The sequence below is a fragment of the Hemitrygon akajei genome, chromosome 24, assembly GCF_048418815.1.
Source record: "Hemitrygon akajei chromosome 24, sHemAka1.3, whole genome shotgun sequence".
Taxonomy (NCBI): Eukaryota; Metazoa; Chordata; class Chondrichthyes; order Myliobatiformes; family Dasyatidae; genus Hemitrygon; species Hemitrygon akajei.
In genome coordinates, this window is record NC_133147.1 from 4,621,368 (window position 1) to 4,641,642 (window position 20,275).

At 57.2% G+C, this 20,275-nt stretch overlaps 1 protein-coding gene across 1 annotated transcript in view; it reads right to left on the reverse strand.

Moving 5' to 3' along the window:
- Nucleotides 1-284: 284 nt before the first annotated feature.
- Nucleotides 285-20,275, reverse strand: part of LOC140715544 (histone deacetylase 6-like) — a 63,067-nt gene continuing 43,076 nt past the window's right edge. Inside the window, exons 9-15 of the mRNA XM_073027899.1 lie at nt 19,466-19,562; nt 18,985-19,082; nt 17,401-17,505; nt 16,196-16,264; nt 12,748-12,874; nt 3,219-3,284; nt 285-407 (exon numbers count right to left, since the gene is read on the reverse strand). Of these exons, the coding sequence (XP_072884000.1) occupies nt 285-407; nt 3,219-3,284; nt 12,748-12,874; nt 16,196-16,264; nt 17,401-17,505; nt 18,985-19,082; nt 19,466-19,562 (685 nt within the window). The remainder of the gene's footprint in view (nt 408-3,218; nt 3,285-12,747; nt 12,875-16,195; nt 16,265-17,400; nt 17,506-18,984; nt 19,083-19,465; nt 19,563-20,275) is intronic.

Genomic DNA, 20,275 nt, shown 5'->3' on the forward strand with positions numbered 1-20,275 from the left:
TCAGAATAGAAGGATGTCACTTTAGAACAGAGATGAGGAGAATTTCATTAGTCAGAGGGTGGTGAATCTGTGGAATTCATTGACAGATGGCTGCAGAGGCCAAGTCATTGGGTATATTCAGAGCAGAGACTGAGAAGCTATTGATTAGTCAGGGTGTCAGTGGTTTAGAGAAGAGGCAGGAAAAAGAAGTTGAGAGAATAATAAATCTGCCATGATGGAATGGTAGAGCAGACTTGATAGGCCAACTGGCCTAATTCATGTCCCAAGTCGTATGGTCTACAGTGTTAACCGCGTGCCTCTTGCAGACTGCTGATCATGGCTTTGCTTTCCAGCGGTCTGTAGTCTATTGCACCCCCGCCTCCGCCAGTTCTGAGGCTCACACCCAGCTCTCCTCCTCCCACGCCTCTCTGCACAAGCATTGGCCACATTCACAGGGAGGGTCATGGTCTCAGAAGGTGCTCTGCACCGTAGAACGGGACAGCACAGCCTCGGCCCTTTCAGCCCTCAAAGTGCTTGAGCTGAACACACACACACACCACACACACAAAGACAGACACACACACACTCACACACAGACACACAGACACACACACCACACACACACTCACACACACAGACACACACACACAGACAGACACACACACACACTCACACACAGACACACACACACTCACACACACACACAGACAGACACACACTCACACACACACAGACAGACACACACAATCACACACTGACACACTCACACACACACAACACAGACACACACACACTCACACAGACACACACACACTCACACAGACAGACCACAGCAGACAGACACACACACACACTCACACACACACACTCACACACAGACACACTCACACACACACAACACACAGACACACTCACACACACACACACAGACAGACACACACACACACAGACAGACATACACACACACACTCAACACACAGACACACAGTCACACACACAGACACACACACACTCACACAGACACACTGACAGTCACACACACACACAGACACACACACACACAGACACACACAGACAGACACACACACTCACACACACACAGACACACACACACAGACAGACACACACAGAGACACACACACACTCACACACACACACACAGACAGACACACACACACAGACAGTCATACACACACACACAGAGACCCACACACACAGAGACAGACACACACACACAGACAGACACACACACAGACAGACACACACAGAGACACACACACACACACTCACACACACACACACAGACAGACACACACACACACACACACAGACAGTCATACACACACACACACACAGACACACACACAGAGACAGACACACACACACAGACAGACACACACACACACACAGACAGACATACACACACACTCACACACACAGACACACAGTCACACACACAGACACACACACACTCACACAGACACACTGACAGTCACACACACACACAGACACACACACACAGACACACACACACACAGACACACACACAGACAGACACACACACTCACACACACACAGACACACACACACAGACAGACACACACACACAGACAGACACACACAGAGACCAACACACACACACACACACACACACACACAGACAGACACACACACACACACAGTCATACACACACACACAGAGACACACACACACAGACACACACAGACACACACACACACTCACACACACACAGACACACACACACAGAGACACACACACAGACAGACACACACACACACAGACAGACACACACACACACACACAGACACACACACAGACAGACACACAGACACACACACACACACACACACACACACACACACACACTCACACACACACACACACACACACACACTCACACACACACTCACACACACGTCCAAGTCTGCACAGGTGCAATGAAAAACTTGCCCGTAGCAGCATCAAAGGCACACAGCATCAGATATGCGCCACGGTTAGCACAACGCTATTACAGCTCAGGGCATCAGAGTCCGGAGCTCCACTCCGACAGCCTTCGTAAAGAAGGTTGTACGTTCTCCCCATGACCGCGTGGGCTTCCTCCGGGCACTACAGCTTCCTCCCACAGTCCAAAAATGGACTGTTTAGTAGGTTGATTGGTCATTGTAAATTGCCCTGTGATTAGGCTAGGGTTAAGTAGGTGGGTTACAGTGCAGGCAAACAGAGTTTAGTTCCCACTGCTGCCTGTAATGAGTTTGTATGTTCTCCCTGTGGCACGTGTGTTTCCTTGGGTACTCCGGTTTCCTCCCACAGTCTAAAGACGTACCGGTTATTAAGTTAATTGGTTGTTGCAAATTGTCCCATGATTAGGCTACGGTTTAATTGGGGGGGGGGGGGGGGTTGGTTGCAGGGCAGCATGACTGGAAGGGCCTGTCCTGTCTTGTATCTCAATAGCAAAACCTTTGAGAGAAACAAAGAGTTGCTTTTTCAGTGTGGCACAGTAGTGTAGTGGTTAGCACAATGCTTTACAGTACCTGTGACCTGGGGTTCAATTCCCACCTCTGTGGGAGGAATTTGCACACTTTCCTCCCACAGGGTTAATTAATTACTGTAAACTGTCCTGCATTTAGGCCGGGGTTAAACTGGTGGATTGCTGGGCCGTTCAGTGCTTATCTGTAGATAACATTAAATAGACGACATTCAGAAGGAAAATAAATAAAACAAATGGTACTCAACCTTTCCCATTTTGTGTCTCATTCTGTTCTGACTGATTTAAGTTTGACTCACGGTGTTTCTTGTGAACGTGATCAAGTTCAGAGGTTGTGGGAAGAGCTCAGAGATGTACTGTGGATGCTGCTGCATCTGAACACACACGGACTTGTGCGTCTGACAATAGACTTGACAGGCAAACGGTAATAACTCAGGAAGATGCCTTGGCTAGCATGGAGCAGTCGGGCAGAAGGGCCTCTTTCCGAGTTGTATGACTCATGGTCTCCAGCGCTCCAGGGAAAGCCACGCAAGTCTGTCCCACCCTCTCCTTGTCGGTCAGACCCTCCGACCCAGGCGGCATCCCGGTCATCAAGCCATCCAAACGCAGTGAGACCCCCTAACTCCCCTCCGCCCACCCTCCCTCGCGCCTTCAGCTAGAGCCCCTCCACTCACTCGCTCCCGCTCCCCCCACCAGCCTCACCTCCACCCCCCCCCCCGAGCCTGCACTCACCTCGTGTGCGATGGGGATCAGGATGTTGTGGAAGGCCGCGACGTAATCTGCACCTGACATGCCCGTCTGTGGAGGGAGAGAGAGAGAAATGAGGTGAGTGGTGTCAGAGACGGGGTGGGGGGGGGGGCGGTGAGTACAGGTGAATTAACAGTAGCTCATGCAGAACCCTCAGACTGACTACAGTAACTAAAAACTGCACGTGCTCCTCTCCTGATGAGGGACTGCGCTGAGGAAGGCAGTGAGGGGGCAGCACCATGCTGGGGGGGGGAGAGCTGAGGAGGGAGTGTCACACTGCGGGAGGGGTGGTGAGGAGGGAGAGCCGTTCTGTGGGAGGGAGGGTGAGGAGGGAGTGCCGTTCTGTGGGAGGGCGGTGAGGAGGGAGTGCCGCTCTGTGGGAGGAAGAATGAGGAGGGAGTGCCACTCTATTTGGAGGGGCAGATGCTTTTATTTGCCGGGGGAGGGGGGAATCGATGTTGGCTGCTGCTTACGTGTGGTAGGAGGGGAGCTGGGGGGGGGGGGTACTTTGGAGTTCCAACATTTAACCGTTATTCATTCCTTGGGGTCATTCCACTGATTTTCATAGATAGTTGTGAAGATAAAGCATTTCAGGATGTATATTGTATACATTTCTCTGACATTAAGTGTACCTTTGAAATATTACCTATGGTCCTGGGAACCGTTCCTTCACAGCTCATCCTCCTCCCTTCAAAGACAGGCAGCCATCCCTCCCTCCCACCCACACAGGCAGCCCTCTCTCCCTCCCATCCACACAGTGAGCATCCCCTCCCTCCCATCCACACAGGCAGCCTCCCTCTCTCCCACCCACACAGGCAGCCCTCCCTCCCTCTCACCCACACAGTGAGCATCCCCTCCCTCCCACCCACACAGGCAGCCCTCCCTCCCTCCCATCCACACAGTGAGCATCCCCTCCCTCCCTCCCACACAGGCAGCCCTCCCTCCCTCCCATCCACATAGTGAGCATCCCCTCTCTCCCATCCACACAGGCAGCCCTCCCTCCCTCCCATCCACACAGTGAGCATCCCCTCCCTCCCTCCCACACAGGTAGCCCTCCCTCCCTCCCATCCACACAGGCAGCCCTCCCTCCCACCCACACAGGCAGCCCTCCCTCCCATCCACACAGTGAGCATCCCCTCCCTCCCATCCACACAGGCAGCCCTCCCTCTCTCCCACCCACACAGGCAGCCCTCCCTCCCATCCACACAGTGAGCATCCCCTCCCTCCCATCCACACAGGCAGCCCTCCCTCTCTCCCACCCACACAGGCATCCCCTCCCTCCCATCCACACAGGCAGCCCTCCCTCCCATCCACACAGGCAGCCCTCCCTCTCTCCCATCCACACAGGCAGCCCTCCCTCTCTCCCACCCACACAGGCAGCCCTCCCTCCCTCCCACCCACACAGTGAGCATCCCCTCCCTCCCACCCACACAGGCAGCCCTCCCTCTCTCCCACCCACACAGTGAGCATCCCCTCCCTCCCATCCACACAGGCAGCCCTCCCTCCCTCCCACCCACACAGTGAGCATCCCCTCCCTCCCACCCACACAGGCAGCCCTCCCTCCCTCCCATCCACATAGTGAGCATCCCCTCCCTCCCATCCACACAGGCAGCCCTCCCTCCCTCCCATCCACACAGGCAGCCCTCCCTCCCTCCCACCCACACAGTGAGCATCCCCTCTCTCCCATCCACACAGGCATCCCCTCCCTCCCATCCACACAGGCAGCCCTCCCTCCCATCCACACAGGCAGCCCTCCCTCTCTCCCACCCACACAGGCATCCCCTCCCTCCCATCCACACAGGCAGCCCTCCCTCCCTCCCATCCACACAGTGAGCATCCCCTCCCTCCCACCCACACAGGCAGCCCTCCCTCCCTCCCACCCACATAGTGAGCATCCCCTCTCTCCCACCCACACAGGCATCCCCTCCCTCCCATCCACACAGGCAGCCCTCCCTCCCTCCCATCCACACAGTGAGCATCCCCTCCCTCCCACCCACACAGGCAGCCCTCCCTCCCTCCCACCCACACAGTGAGCATCCCCTCCCTCCCATCCACACAGGCAGCCCTCCCTCCCTCCCATCCACACAGGCAGCCCTCCCTCCCTCCCATCCACACAGTGAGCATCCCCTCCCTCCCACCCACACAGTGAGCATCCCCTCCCTCCCATCCACACAGGCAGCCCTCCCTCCCTCCCATCCACACAGGCAGCCCTCCCTCTCTCCCACCCACACAGTGAGCATCCCCTCCCTCCCATCCACACAGGCAGCCCTCCCTCCCTCCCATCCACACAGGCAGCCCTCCCTCCCTCCCATCCACACAGGCAGCCCTCCCTCTCTCCCACCCACACAGTGAGCATCCCCTCCCTCCCATCCACACAGGCAGCCCTCCCTCCCTCCCATCCACACAGTGAGCATCCCCTCCCTCCCATCCACACAGTGAGCATCCCCTCCCTCCCATCCACACAGGCAGCCCTCCCTCTCTCCCACCCACACAGTGAGCATCCCCTCCCTCCCATCCACACAGGCAGCCCTCCCTCCCTCCCATCCACACAGTGAGCATCCCCTCCCTCCCATCCACACAGGCAGCCCTCCCTCCCTCCCACACACACAGTGAGCATCCCCTCCCTCCCACCCACACAGGCAGCCCTCCCTCTCTCCCATCCACACAGTGAGCATCCCCTCCCATCCACACAGGCAGCCCTCCCTCCCTCCCATCCACACAGGCAGCCCTCCCTCCCTCCCATCCACACAGGCAGCCCTCCCTCTCTCCCACCCACACAGTGAGCATCCCCTCCCTCCCATCCACACAGAGAGCATCCCCTCCCTCCCATCCACACAGGCAGTCCTCCCTCCCTCCCATCCACACAGTGAGCATCCCCTCCCTCCCATCCACACAGGCAGCCCTCCCTCCCTCCCACCCACACAGGCAGCCCTCCCTCCCTCCCATCCACACAGGCAGCCCTCCCTCTCTCCCACCCACACAGGCAGCCCTCCCTCCCTCCCATCCACACAGTGAGCATCCCCTCCCTCCCATCCACACAGTGAGCATCCCCTCCCTCCCTCCCATCCACACAGGCAGCCCTCCCTCCCTCCCATCCACACAGTGAGCATCCCCTCCCTCCCTCCCATCCACACAGGCAGCCCTCCCTCCCTCCCATCCACACAGTGAGCATCCCCTCCCTCCCATCCACACAGGCAGCCCTCCCTCTCTCCCATCCACACAGTGAGCATCCCCTCCCTCCCATCCACACAGTGAGCATCCCCTCCCTCCCATCCACACAGGCAGCCCTCCCTCCCTCCCATCCACACAGTGAGCATCCCCTCCCTCCCACCCACACAGGCAGCCCTCCCTCTCTCCCATCCACACAGTGAGCATCCCCTCCCTCCCATCCACACAGGCAGCCCTCCCTCTCTCCCACCCACACAGTGAGCATCCCCTCCCTCCCATCCACACAGTGAGCATCCCCTCCCTCCCATCCACACAGGCAGCCCTCCCTCTCTCCCATCCACACAGTGAGCATCCCCTCCCTCCCATCCACACAGTGAGCATCCCCTCCCTCCCATCCACACAGACAGCCCTCCCTCCCTCCCATCCACACAGGCAGCCCTCCCTCCCTCCCATCCACACAGTGAGCATCCCCTCCCTCCCATCCACACAGGCAGCCCTCCCTCCCTCCCATCCACACAGGCAGCCCTCCCTCTCTCCCATCCACACAGGCAGCCCTCCCTCCCATCCACACAGTGAGCATCCCCTCCCTCCCATCCACACAGGCAGCCCTCCCTCCCTCCCACCCACACAGGCAGCCCTCCCTCTCTCCCATCCACACAGGCAGCCCTCCCTCCCATCCACACAGGCAGCATCCCCTCCCTCCCACCCACACAGTGAGCATCCCCTCCCTCCCACCCACACAGGCAGCCCTCCCTCTCTCCCACCCACACAGGCAGCCCTCCCTCCCTCCCATCCACACAGGCAGCCCTCCCTCCCTCCCATCCACACAGGCAGCCCTCCCTCCCATCCACACAGTGAGCATCCCCTCCCTCCCATCCACACAGGCAGCCCTCCCTCCCTCCCACCCACACAGGCAGCCCTCCCTCTCTCCCATCCACACAGGCAGCCCTCCCTCCCATCCACACAGTGAGCATCCCCTCCCTCCCATCCACACAGGCAGCATCCCCTCCCTCCCATCCACACAGTGAGCATCCCCTCCCTCCCTCCCATCCACACAGTGAGCATCCCCTCCCTCCCATCCACACAGGCAGCCCTCCCTCTCTCCCATCCACACAGGCAGCCCTCCCTCTCTCCCACCCACACAGGCAGCCCTCCCTCTCTCCCACCCACACAGGCATCCCCTCCCTCCCTCCCATCCACACAGGCAGCATCCCCTCCCCCCCATCCACACAGTGAGCATCCCCTCCCTCCCATCCACACAGGCAGCCCTCCCTCCCTCCCATCCACACAGTGAGCATCCCCTCCCTCCCATCCACACAGGCATCCCTCCCTCCCTCCCATCCACACAGTGAGCATCTTCTCCCTCCCACCCACACAGGCAGCCCTCCCTCCCTCCCACCCACACAGGCAGCCCTCCCTCCCTCTCACCCACACAGTGAGCATCCCCTCCCTCCCATCCACACAGGCAGCCCTCCCTCCCATCCACACAGTGAGCATCCCCTCCCTCTCTCCCATCCACACAGTGAGCATCCCCTCCCTCCCTCCCACCCACACAGTGAGCATCCCCTCCCTCCCATCCACACAGTGAGCATCCCCTCCCTCCCATCCACACAGTGAGCATCCCCTCCCTCTCTCCCATCCACACAGTGAGCATCCCCTCCCTCCCATCCACACAGTGAGCATCCCCTCCCTCTCTCCCATCCACACAGTGAGCATCCCCTCCCTCCCTCCCACCCACACAGTGAGCATCCCCTCCCTCTCTCCCATCCACACAGTGAGCATCCCCTCCCTCCCACCCACACAGTGAGCATCCCCTCCCTCCCATCCACACAGTGAGCATCCCCTCCCTCCCATCCACACAGGCAGCCCTCCCTCCCATCCACACAGTGAGCATCCCCTCCCTCCCATCCACACAGGCAGTCCTCCCTCTCTCCCACCCACACAGGCAGCCCGCCCTCCCTCCCTCCCATCCACACAGTGAGCATCCCCTCCCTCCCATCCACACAGGCAGCCCTCCCTCCCTCCCATCCACACAGTGAGCATCCCCTCCCTCCCATCCACACAGGCATCCCCTCCCTCCCACCCACACAGTGAGCATCCCCTCCCTCCCATCCACACAGTGAGCATCCCCTCCCTCCCTCCCACACAGGCAGCCCTCCCTCCCTCCCACCCACACAGGCAGCCCTCCCTCTCTCCCACCCACACAGGCAGCCCTCCCTCCCTCCCACCCACACAGGCAGCCCTCCCTCTCTCCCATCCACACAGGCAGCCCTCCCTCCCATCCACACAGGCAGCCCTCCCTCCCATCCACACAGGCATCCCCTCCCTCCCATCCACACAGGCAGCCCTCCCTCCCTCCCATCCACACAGTGAGCATCCCCTCCCTCCCATCCACACAGGCATCCCCTCCCTCCCATCCACACAGGCAGCCCTCCCTCTCTCCCACCCACACAGTGAGCATCCCCTCGCTCCCTCTCATCCACACAGGCAGCCCTCCCTCTCTCCCATCCACACAGTGAGCATCCCCTCCCTCCCTCCCATCCACACAGTGAGCATCCCCTCCCTCCCATCCACACAGGCAGCCCTCCCTCTCTCCCACCCACACAGTGAGCATCCCCTCCCTCCCATCCACACAGGCAGCCCTCCCTCTCTCCCATCCACACAGTGAGCATCCCCTCCCTCCCATCCACACAGGCAGCCCTCCCTCCCTCCCATCCACACAGGCAGCCCTCCCTCCCTCCCTCCCACACAAGCAGCCTTCCCTCCCTCCCATCCACACAGTGAGCATCCCCTCTCTCCCATCCTACACAGTGAGCATCCCCTCCCTCCCATCCACACAGTGAGCATCCCCTCCCTCCCATCCACACAGGCAGCCCTCCCTCTCTCCCACCCACACAGGCAGCCCTCCCTCCCATCCACACAGGCAGCCCTCCCTCTCTCCCACCCACACAGGCAGCCCTCCCTCCCATCCACACAGGCAGCCCTCCCTCCCATCCACACAGTGAGCATCCCCTCCCTCCCATCCACACAGGCAGCATCCCCTCCCTCCCATCCACACAGGCAGCCCTCCCTCCCACCCACACAGTGAGCATCCCCTCCCTCCCACCCACACAGGCAGCCCTCCCTCCCATCCACACAGGCAGCCCTCCCTCCCATCCACACAGGCATCCCCTCCCTCCCATCCACACAGGCAGCCCTCCCTCCCATCCACACAGGCAGCCCTCCCTCCCATCCACACAGGCATCCCCTCCCTCCCATCCACACAGGCAGCCCTCCCTCCCTCCCTCCCACACAGGCAGCCCTCCCTCTCTCCCATCCACACAGGCAGCCCTCCCTCCCTCCCATCCACACAGGCAGCCCTCCCTCCCTCCCATCCACACAGTGAGCATCCCCTCTCTCCCATCCACACAGGCAGCCCTCCCCCCCTCCCTCCCATCCACACAGGCATCCCCTCCCTCCCATCCACACAGGCATCCCCTCCCTCCCATCCACATAGGCAGCCCTCCCTCCCTCCCTCCCACACAGGCAGCCCTCCCTCCCTCCCATCCACACAGGCAGCCCTCCCTCCCTCCCTCCCACACAGGCAGCCCTACCTCCCTCCCATCCACACAGTGAGCATCCCCTCCCTCCCATCCACACAGGCAGCCCTCCCTCCCTCCCTCCCACACAGGCAGCCCTCCCTCTCTCCCATCCACACAGGCAGCCCTCCCTCCCTCCCATCCACACAGGCAGCCCTCCCTCCCTCCCATCCACACAGTGAGCATCCCCTCTCTCCCATCCACACAGTGAGCATCCCCTCCCTCCCATCCACACAGTGAGCATCCCCTCTCTCCCATCCACACAGTGAGCATCCCCTCCCTCCCATCCACACAGGCAGCCCTCCCTCCCTCCCTCCCACACAGTGAGCATCCCCTCCCTCCCATCCACACAGGCATCCCCTCCCTCCCATCCACACAGGCAGCCCTCCCTCTCTCCCACCCACACAGGCAGCCCTCCCTCCCTCCCATCCACACAGGCAGCATCCCCTCCCTCCCTCCCACACAGGCAGCCCTCCCTCCCTCCCATCCACACAGGCAGCCCTCCCTCCCTCCCTCCCACACAGGCAGCCCTCCCTCCCTCCCATCCACACAGTGAGCATCCCTTCCCTCCCATCCACACAGTGAGCATCCCCTCCCTCCCATCCACACAGTGAGCATCCCCTCCCTCCCTCCCACACAGGCAGCCCTCCCTCTCTCCCATCCACACAGTGAGCATCCCCTCCCTCCCTCCCACACAGGCAGCCCTCCCTCCCTCCCACCCACACAGTGAGCATCCCCTCCCTCCCTCCCATCCACACAGGCAGCCCTCCCTCCCATCCACACAGGCATCCCCTCCCTCCCATCCACACAGGCATCCCCTCCCTCCCTCCCACCCACACAGTGAGCATCCCCTCCCTCCCATCCACACAGTGAGCATCCCCTCCCTCCCATCCACACAGGCAGCCCTCCCTCCCTCCCACCCACACAGTGAGCATCCCCTCCCTCCCATCCACACAGGCAGCCCTCCCTCTCTCCCACCCACACAGGCAGCCCTCCCTCCCTCCCATCCACACAGTGAGCATCCCCTCCCTCCCTCCCATCCACACAGTGAGCATCCCCTCCCTCCCTCCCATCCACACAGTGAGCATCCCCTCCCTCCCATCCACACAGGCAGCCCTCCCTCTCTCCCACCCACACAGTGAGCATCCCCTCCCTCCCACCCACACAGGCATCCCCTCCCTCCCTCTCTCCCATCCACACAGGCAGCCCTCCCTCCCATCCACACAGTGAGCATCCCCTCCCTCCCATCCACACAGGCAGCCCTCCCTCTCTCCCACCCACACAGGCAGCCCTCCCTCCCATCCACACAGTGAGCATCCCCTCCCTCCCACCCACACAGGCAGCCCTCCCTCCCATCCACACAGTGAGCATCCCCTCCCTCCCATCCACACAGGCAGCCCTCCCTCTCTCCCACCCACACAGGCAGCCCTCCCTCCCTCCCATCCACACAGTGAGCATCCCCTCCCTCCCTCCCACACAGGCAGCCCTCCCTCCCTCCCACCCACACAGTGAGCATCCCCTCCCTCCCATCCACACAGGCAGCCCTCCCTCTCTCCCACACACACAGGCAGCCCTCCCTCCCTCCCATCCACACAGGCATCCCCTCCCTCCCTCCCACACAGGCAGCCCTCCCTCCCTCCCATCCACACAGTGAGCATCCCCTCCCTCCCATCCACACAGTGAGCATCCCCTCCCTCCCATCCACACAGGCAGCCCTCCCTCTCTCCCATCCACACAGGCAGCCCTCCCTCCCTCCCATCCACACAGTGAGCATCCCCTCCCTCCCATCCACACAGGCAGCCCTCCCTCCCATCCACACAGTGAGCATCCCCTCCCTCCCATCCACACAGACAGCCCTCCCTCCCTCCCATCCACACAGTGAGCATCCCCTCCCTCCCATCCACACAGGCAGCCCTCCCTCCCTCCCATCCACACAGTGAGCATCCCCTCCCTCCCATCCACACAGACAGCCCTCCCTCCCTCCCATCCACACAGTGAGCATCCCCTCCCTCCCATCCACACAGGCAGCCCTCCCTCCCTCCCATCCACACAGTGAGCATCCCCTCCCTCCCATCCACACAGGCAGCCCTCCCTCCCATCCACACAGTGAGCATCCCCTCCCTCCCATCCACACAGGCAGCCCTCCCTCCCTCCCATCCACACAGTGAGCATCCCCTCCCTCCCATCCACACAGGCAGCCCTCCCTCCCATCCACACAGTGAGCATCCCCTCCCTCCCATCCACACAGGCAGCCCTCCCTCCCTCCCATCCACACAGTGAGCATCCCCTCCCTCCCATCCACACAGTGAGCATCCCCTCCCTCCCATCCACACAGTGAGCATCCCCTCCCTCCCATCCACACAGTGAGCATCCCCTCCCTCCCATCCACACAGGCAGCCCTCCCTCCCATCCACACAGTGAGCATCCCCTCCCTCCCATCCACACAGACAGCCCTCCCTCCCTCCCACCCACACAGGCAGCCCTCCCTCCCTCCCATCCACACAGTGAGCATCCCCTCCCTCCCATCCACACAGGCAGCCCTCCCTCCCATCCACACAGTGAGCATCCCCTCCCTCCCATCCACACAGGCAGCCCTCCCTCTCTCCCACCCACACAGGCAGCCCTCCCTCCCTCCCATCCACACAGTGAGCATCCCCTCCCTCCCATCCACATGCCTCCCAACTGTCCATTCCTCCCACCCACACACAGACTCACCTCCGTCCCACCCACCATTGCTGCCTACCCACCCCCCCAGCCACAAGACTCGCCTTGTTCCAGGGCACGTTGACGTTGTAGCCTCGGCCGAAGCCTCCCCCGACGGTGGTGCAGTCCGACTCCGGCAGGTGGGGCCAGAAGTCGCCGTGTTCATACCGGTGAATGGAGAAATAGAGCACACTGCAGTGTGAGGACAGAGAGTGGGGGGGGGGGGGGGACAGATTGGGGGGTGGTGGGGAATGAAGAGAGATAAGAGAATGACTAAGAGGAGGAAACATGGAGGGGAGTCAAGGAGTAGGGTGAGGGAATGGTTGAGGGAGAGACTGAGGTGGTAATGAGAGAGAATTAGGGGTAACAGAGGTACATTCAGTGGGGGATGAGGGGAGACTGAGAAGGGGGAGGATAGGTGTATAGGCACCCCATGGCCCACACACACACACACACACACACACACACACACACACACACACACACACACACACACACACACACACACACACACACACACACACACACACTCACTAGAAAAAGTTAGTGAACCTAAGCTAATAACATACCAACAATTGTACTTCTTGTCAATACTGAGTACATCATTTAAACAATCACAGACTGCGTTCACCCCCTCACTCGCCCAACTCTGGGATAATGCCTTCCACAAAAGCTATTTGAAGACAGGTTTTCCCAATCAATGAGATGAGATTAAAGGTGCAAATTATAGAGGTGCCCTGCCCTATAAAAAGGACACACAAAGTCAGATTACTGATAGAGCCTCCCCTTCTCAAGGAAAATCTGTTCATGTGCACCATGCCACGATCAAATCAATTTTGAGGGCCTTAGAAGAAGAATTGTAGAGATACAGGAAGCTGGAAAAGGCTACAAAAGCATTTCTAAAGACCGGAGTGTTCATCAGTCCACAGTAAGAGAAATTGTCTACAAATGGAGGAAATTCAGTACTGTTGCTACTCTCCCTCGGAGTGGGCATTGTGCAAAGATCACACCAAGAAGGAATTGAAAAAGAACCCAAGGGTTACAGCAAAAGACCTGCAGAAATCTCTAGAACTTAATAAAGTCTCAGTTCATATGTCCACCATAAGAAAAACACCAAACAAGAATGGTGTTCGTGGAAGGACACTACACAGGAAACCACTGCTCTCCAAAAAAGACATTGCTGCACATTGCAAGTTTGCAAAAGGCCACTTGGATGTTCCACAACACTTCTGGGACAATATTCTGTGGATATATGAGACAAAAGTTGAACTTTTTGGCAGAAATGCACCAAAACCTCATTAAGGAAGGAGCATCATGGTTTGGGGCTGCTCCGCTGCCTCAGAATGTTATCAAGATGTTTTACAGGACAATGCCGGGGTAGCAGTCCGTCATCTGCAGCTTAATAGAAGTTGGATGATGCAACAAGACAATGATCCAAAACACAAGAGTAAATCAACAACAGAGTGGTTTAAAAATAAGACAATTTGGAATGGCCAAGTCAGAGCCCAGACCTGAACCCAATTCAGATGCTGTGGCATGACCTGAAGGCTGTTCATGTAAGGTATTCCAGAAACATCAATGAACTGAAACAGTTTTATATGGAGGAATGGTCTAAAATTTCTCCTCACATTTGTGCAATTCAGCAGCTACAGGAAATGTTAGGTGGAGGTTATTGCTGCTAAAGGAGGTTCTACCAGTTATTCAATATAAGGGTTCTCACACTTTTTCCAGCCTGGACTGTGAATGATTAAACAACATGTTCAATAAATACATGAAATGCACAATTGTTTGTGTGTTATCAGTTCAGCCAGATTGTGTTAATCTACTATTGAAAATTAGATGAAGATCAGACCACATTTTATGAGTAATGAATGAAGAAATCAAGGTTCACAAACTTTTTCTTGCAACTGTATGTGGTGCGGTCACTCAAGTCGAGTATGATGTTCTCCCAAGGGGCTATCCCCTAAATGGAGAACACACATATGCAACTTTGTTTGATGTGGGGAGGCTGACGTGGGCAGCCACCACATGGTCCTTGACAGATTGGGTTCAGGGTTCAGTGAGAAAAGCCAACTGGGGACTCTTCATTGCTGCATCCTTCCTCCCTTGTGATGTGGGCAGCTTCACTGTTGAGTCTTTGGTGGGATTGCTCTTTCTATGGATCCTTCTCCCTTGATCTTACTGACAGGAGTGACCCCACCAGGAGCCCAGATCCAGAAGACATCGCTCTCGGGATACCAGGGACTCTCAAGCCTCTCCAGAACGATGAGGTGATGATCCTTGGAGAAGGGTCAGCAGATGTACCACCAGGCACCAAGGGCAGTTTCTACCTTGCTGTTATAAAACTACTGAACTGTCCCACCGTGTGATAAGATGGACTCTTGACACTACAACCTCATTTGTGGCTCCTGTCTGAACTGCAGTTTCTGCAATACTTTATTCTGCTTTTCTTGTACTATCTCAGTGTACACAGATTTGTGTCTCAGTATTCGTGACGATAACAAACCGATGAAAGACACACACATCAGCACACTCGCAAACCGAAACGCACCTCCTCACAACCGAACTGAGTGGGCAGGTTGGAGACTGAGGGTGCGACGAGGCACACGCTGATTGTGTAGAAGAGGGCCCGGACGGATTTCGGGAAAGAGTGGGGAGGGGAATTTCTGGGTGAAAGAGTGAATCGCGTGGGAAATAGGGAATAAGACCACAGAGGATACTGACAAACGTCACGAGAACAGGGGCAGTGGGATTAAACTTGATGACAGTCTGTTGAAAAGGAGAGGAATTAGTTTGTGTAGTGGTGAAGGGGGGATTAGACTGTGTAAGGGTGAAGGGAGGATTGGATTGCGCAGGGGTAAAGGGGGGATTAGACTGTAGGAGTAAGAAGGGAATTAGATTGTGTTGGGGTAAAGGATGGGAATTAGATTGTCAAAATGAAGGGGGGATTAGCTTGTGTAGAAAGAGAGAATTAGATTGTGTAGGAGTAAAGGGGGATTAGATTGTGTAGGGTGATTATATTATGTAGGGGTAAAGAGGGGATTGGAATGGGTAGGGGTAAAGGGGGAATTAGACTGTGTAGGGGGATTATATTATGTAGGGGTAAAGGGGGAATTAGATTGTGTAGGAGTAAGGGGGATTAGATTGTGTAGGGGTAAAGGGATGAATTAGAATGTGTAGGGATAAATATGCAGAAAAGATTGTGTAAGGGGTAAATGGGCAGATCAGATTGTGTAGAAGTGAAGGGGGAATTAGATTGCGCAGGGGCAAAGGGGGGAATTAGATTGTGTAGGGGTAAAGGGATGAATTAGAATGTGTAGGGATAAATATGCAGAAAAGATTGTGTAAGGGGTAAATGGGCAGATCAGATTGTGTAGAAGTGAAGGGGGAATTAGATTGCGCAGGGGCAAAGGGGGGAATTAGATTGTGTAGGGGTAAAGGGGGAATTAGATTTACCCATTAAGTTAATGAGTAAAGAGTGGTCAGGGTCCGTCTCGGCTGAAGGCTGTGTACCTGTGGTCGTCCTCGAAGATGTACTGCGTTCCCTGACCATGGTGGATGTCCCAGTCCACAATGAGCACTCTGCAAAGAGAGAGAGAGCGACAGGTAGCAGGCTGGATAGCGGGGTGTACGGACGGCACTCCCCCACCCCCGACTCGAGTCACCCACTCCAAGCCACATCCCGACAGGCACAGGCTACGAGTTCCACCTTCCCCAGAATCCCTCCATCAGAAAACATTCCCTCCGCCATCGGGCTCTTCCTCATCCTCTCAAAGGCCCCCTCGCCAATCTACTCCAAGCCCGCACTCACCTACTCCGGTCTTACGCATCCTCCGAGGCCTCTCCTCAATCCTCCCACACCCCCAGCTACCACAACCCTCCTCCCCACTAGATAGATAGATAGATAGATAGATAGATAGATAGATAGATAGATAGATAGATAGATAGATAGATAGATAGATAGATAGATAGATAGATAGATAGATAGATAGATAGATAGATAGATAGATAGATACTTTATTCATCCCCATGGGGAAATTCAACTTTTTTCCAATGTCCCATACACTTGTTGTAGCAAAACTAATAACATACAATACTTAACTCAGTAAAAAATATGATATGCATCTAAATCACTATCTCAAAAAGCATTAATAATAGCTTTTAAAAAGTTCTTAAGTCCTGGCGGTTGAATTGTAAAGCCTAATGGCATTGGGGAGTATTGACCTCTTCATCCTGTCTGAGGAGCACTGCATCGATAGTAACCTGTCGCTGAAACTGCTTCTCTGTCTCTGGATGGTGCTATGTAGAGGATGTTCAGAGTTTTCCATAATTGACCGTAGCCTACTCAGCGCCCTTCGCTCAGCTACCGATGTTAAACTCTCCAGTACTTTGCCCACGACAGAGCCCGCCTTCCTTACCAGCTTATTAAGACGTGAGGCGTCCCTCTTCTTAATGCTTCCTCCCCAACACGCCACCACAAAGAAGAGGGTGCTCTCCACAACTGACCTATAGAACATCTTCAGCATCTCACTACAGACATTGAATGACGCCAACCTTCTAAGGAAGTACAGTCGACTCTGTGCCTTCCTGCACAAGGCATCTGTGTTGGCAGTCCAGTCTAGCTTCTCGACTAACTGCACTCTCAGATATCCCTCTGTCGCTGTGACTCCTCCCCCCCACCAACACCTCTTCCAGACGACACCACACAGCTCACTCACCGTTCTGCTCTATGCTTTTTCTGGGCGTACTTGGCTGCGATCGCGAGGTTGTTGAAGATGCTGTAGCCATTGGCGGCGTTGCTGAGCGCGTTGTGTCCAGGAGGCCTGCGGCAACACGGGACAGGGTCAGGGGAACGTAGGGGCACCCCCCCGGTCATGCAACAACACAGGACAGGGCAATGGGGAGTGGTGGGGAGTGTCGAGGGACAGAGGGACCTCGGTGTATGAGGGTAGGACACACACCGTGAATGGTGGGGACTGTCGAGGGACAGAGGGACCTCGGTGTACAAGGATAGGACACACACCCTGAATGGTGGGAGTGTCGGACAGAAGGACCTCAGTGTACGAGGGTAGGACACACACTGTGAATGGTGGGGACTGTCGAGGGACAGAGGGACCTCGGTGTACGAGGGTAGGACACACACCCTGAATGGTGGGAGTGTCGGACAGAAGGACCTCAGTGTACGAGGGTAGGACACACACCCTGAATGGTGGGGAGTGTCGAGGGACAGAGGGACCTCGGTGTACAAGGGTAGGACACACACTGTGAGTGGTGGGGAGTGTCGAGGGACAGAGGGACCTCGGTGTACGAGGGTAGGACACACACCGTAAATGGTGGGGAGTGTCGAGGGACAGAGAGGCCTCGGTGTACGAGGGTAGGACACACACCGTAAATGGTGAGGAGTGTCGAGGGACAGAGGGACCTCGGTGTACAAGGGTAGGACACACACTGTGAGTGGTGGGGAGTGTCGAGGGACAGAGGGACCTCGGTATACAAGGGTAGGGCACACACCCTGAATGGTGGGAGTGTCGAGGGACAGAGGGACCTCGGTGTACGAAGGTAGGACACACACCGTAAATGGTGAGGAGTGTCGAGGGACAGAGGGACCTCGGTGTACAAGGGTAGGACACACAACGTGAATGGTGGGGAGTGTCGAGGGACAGAGGGACCTCAGTGTACAAGGGTAGGACACACACCCTGAATGGTGGGAGTGTCGAGGGACAGAGGGGCCTCAGTGTACGAGGGTCGGACACACACCCTGAATGGTGGGGAGTGTCGGACAGAGGGACCTCGGTGTACGAGGGTAGAGCACACACCGTAAATGGTGGGGAGTGTCAAGGGACAGAGGGACCTCGGTGTACAAGGATAGGACACACACCGTGAATGGTGGGGAGTGTCGAGGGACAGAGGGACCTCGGTGTAGGAGGGTAGGGCACACACCTTGAGTGGTGGCAAGTGTCGAGGGACATAGGGACCTCGGTGTACATGGGTAGGACACACACCGTGAATGGTGGGGAGTGTCGAGGGACAGAAGGACCTCAGTGTACAAGGGTAGGACACACACTGTGAGTGGTGGGGAGTGTTGAGGGACAGAGGGACCCCAGTGTACAAGGTTCCTCAACTCACAAGACCAGTGGAAGGTCTAACAAGTACTTGGAGGTGTATGGGAGAGGATAGGTGCTACTGTAGAGGCTTCAGATAGAAGGGCATCACAGTGTTTAAGTGCAGGGAAGGTGAATGTAGAGCGAGAGGACGTTAGGAGTGAGGAGGACAGTCAGTGTGACGTTTACCGTGACACTAACCTGACGACTGCCATCCCATTCCTGACTTGTCTCTCCATCACCTGATCCACTACCTGTAGCACGCAGCCCACAGCCAGGCAGCTAGCAGAGTATGTCTTCTAAAAACGACACACAAGAGGGGGCAGTGAGAGTGGCTCAGCCCTGATGTCCACACTCCCAACGGGACCCCACTGTCATCCGGACCCCACCCTTACCCATTCACTCTCACCGTCCACATCCCCAATGGGACCCCATCCCTTCCCATTCTCTCACACTGCCTGCACTCTCAATGGGACCCATCCCTTCCCAGTTATTCCCAACGTCCACACTCCCAATGGGACCCCACCTCTTCCCGTTCACTCCCACTGCCCACACACCCAATGCAACCTCCCCCTTGTCATTTACACACCCAGTTTATCAACCCTGCTCTCAAATAGCCCCTGATGTAGTGGGGTCATCTGTCTGGACAGGAGGACCTGGTGCAGGTGAGGTGGAGACTCACCTTGTGGAGAAAGACCTCGTTGTAGGTGTTGGCCAGGGACTTCAGCTCTCTCTCATTCATGTTCTCCGTCGACTTTATCTGCTCGATGTAGTCTAAGCTGGAAAGAGAAGCCTGAATGGTCAGACACATCGTTGACACTGCCCTCCTCCCTTGCCCCTGGTGTGAAGCACCGGAACAGGAGCCCATGGTGAGGGCCACTGCCTCGTCACCTGAATGGAAGGCTCCACCTCGGCTCCTCCTGCTCCCAACCCTCCATACAGACATCCATGTGGCTCGGCTCAGTCACAAACACACCCACCGCCCATGGAGGGAATCGGTACACACGTGTGTACGTGTGGGTGTGCATGCATGCGCGCACAAGGATAAGTGAATAGGTTTTGAACTGATGAAAACCAGGCTTGCACGGACAAGAAGGGCCTGTTTCTGAGCCGTGGTGCTCTGTAACTATGGCTCTCACTAAATGTGATGAGGGAGGAGGTTGTTCAGCCTGTGGAGTGACTCAGTCCTTCTCATCACTCCCTGTTCCCCTCCACACATGGGCACCTTGCTCCTTGGACTCCCCGTTTCCGTTTGCCTGCAGAACGGGGTAACTTCAAGAGTTGTACCATGACCCAGCAGTGAAACAGGAGCGGTGAGAGCAGAGAGTCAACCACGTGCGTTCCTCGGGAGATGGTACGAAACCAGTTCAACCAGGAGATGCCTACGGGAGTCAGGCAAACTCCACACAGGCAGAGAGAGTGAGAGATGCCGGCTGGAGAGGAAGGAATGTGATAGGAAAGGAGAGTGGATGATAGGAGAAAGGGAAGGAGG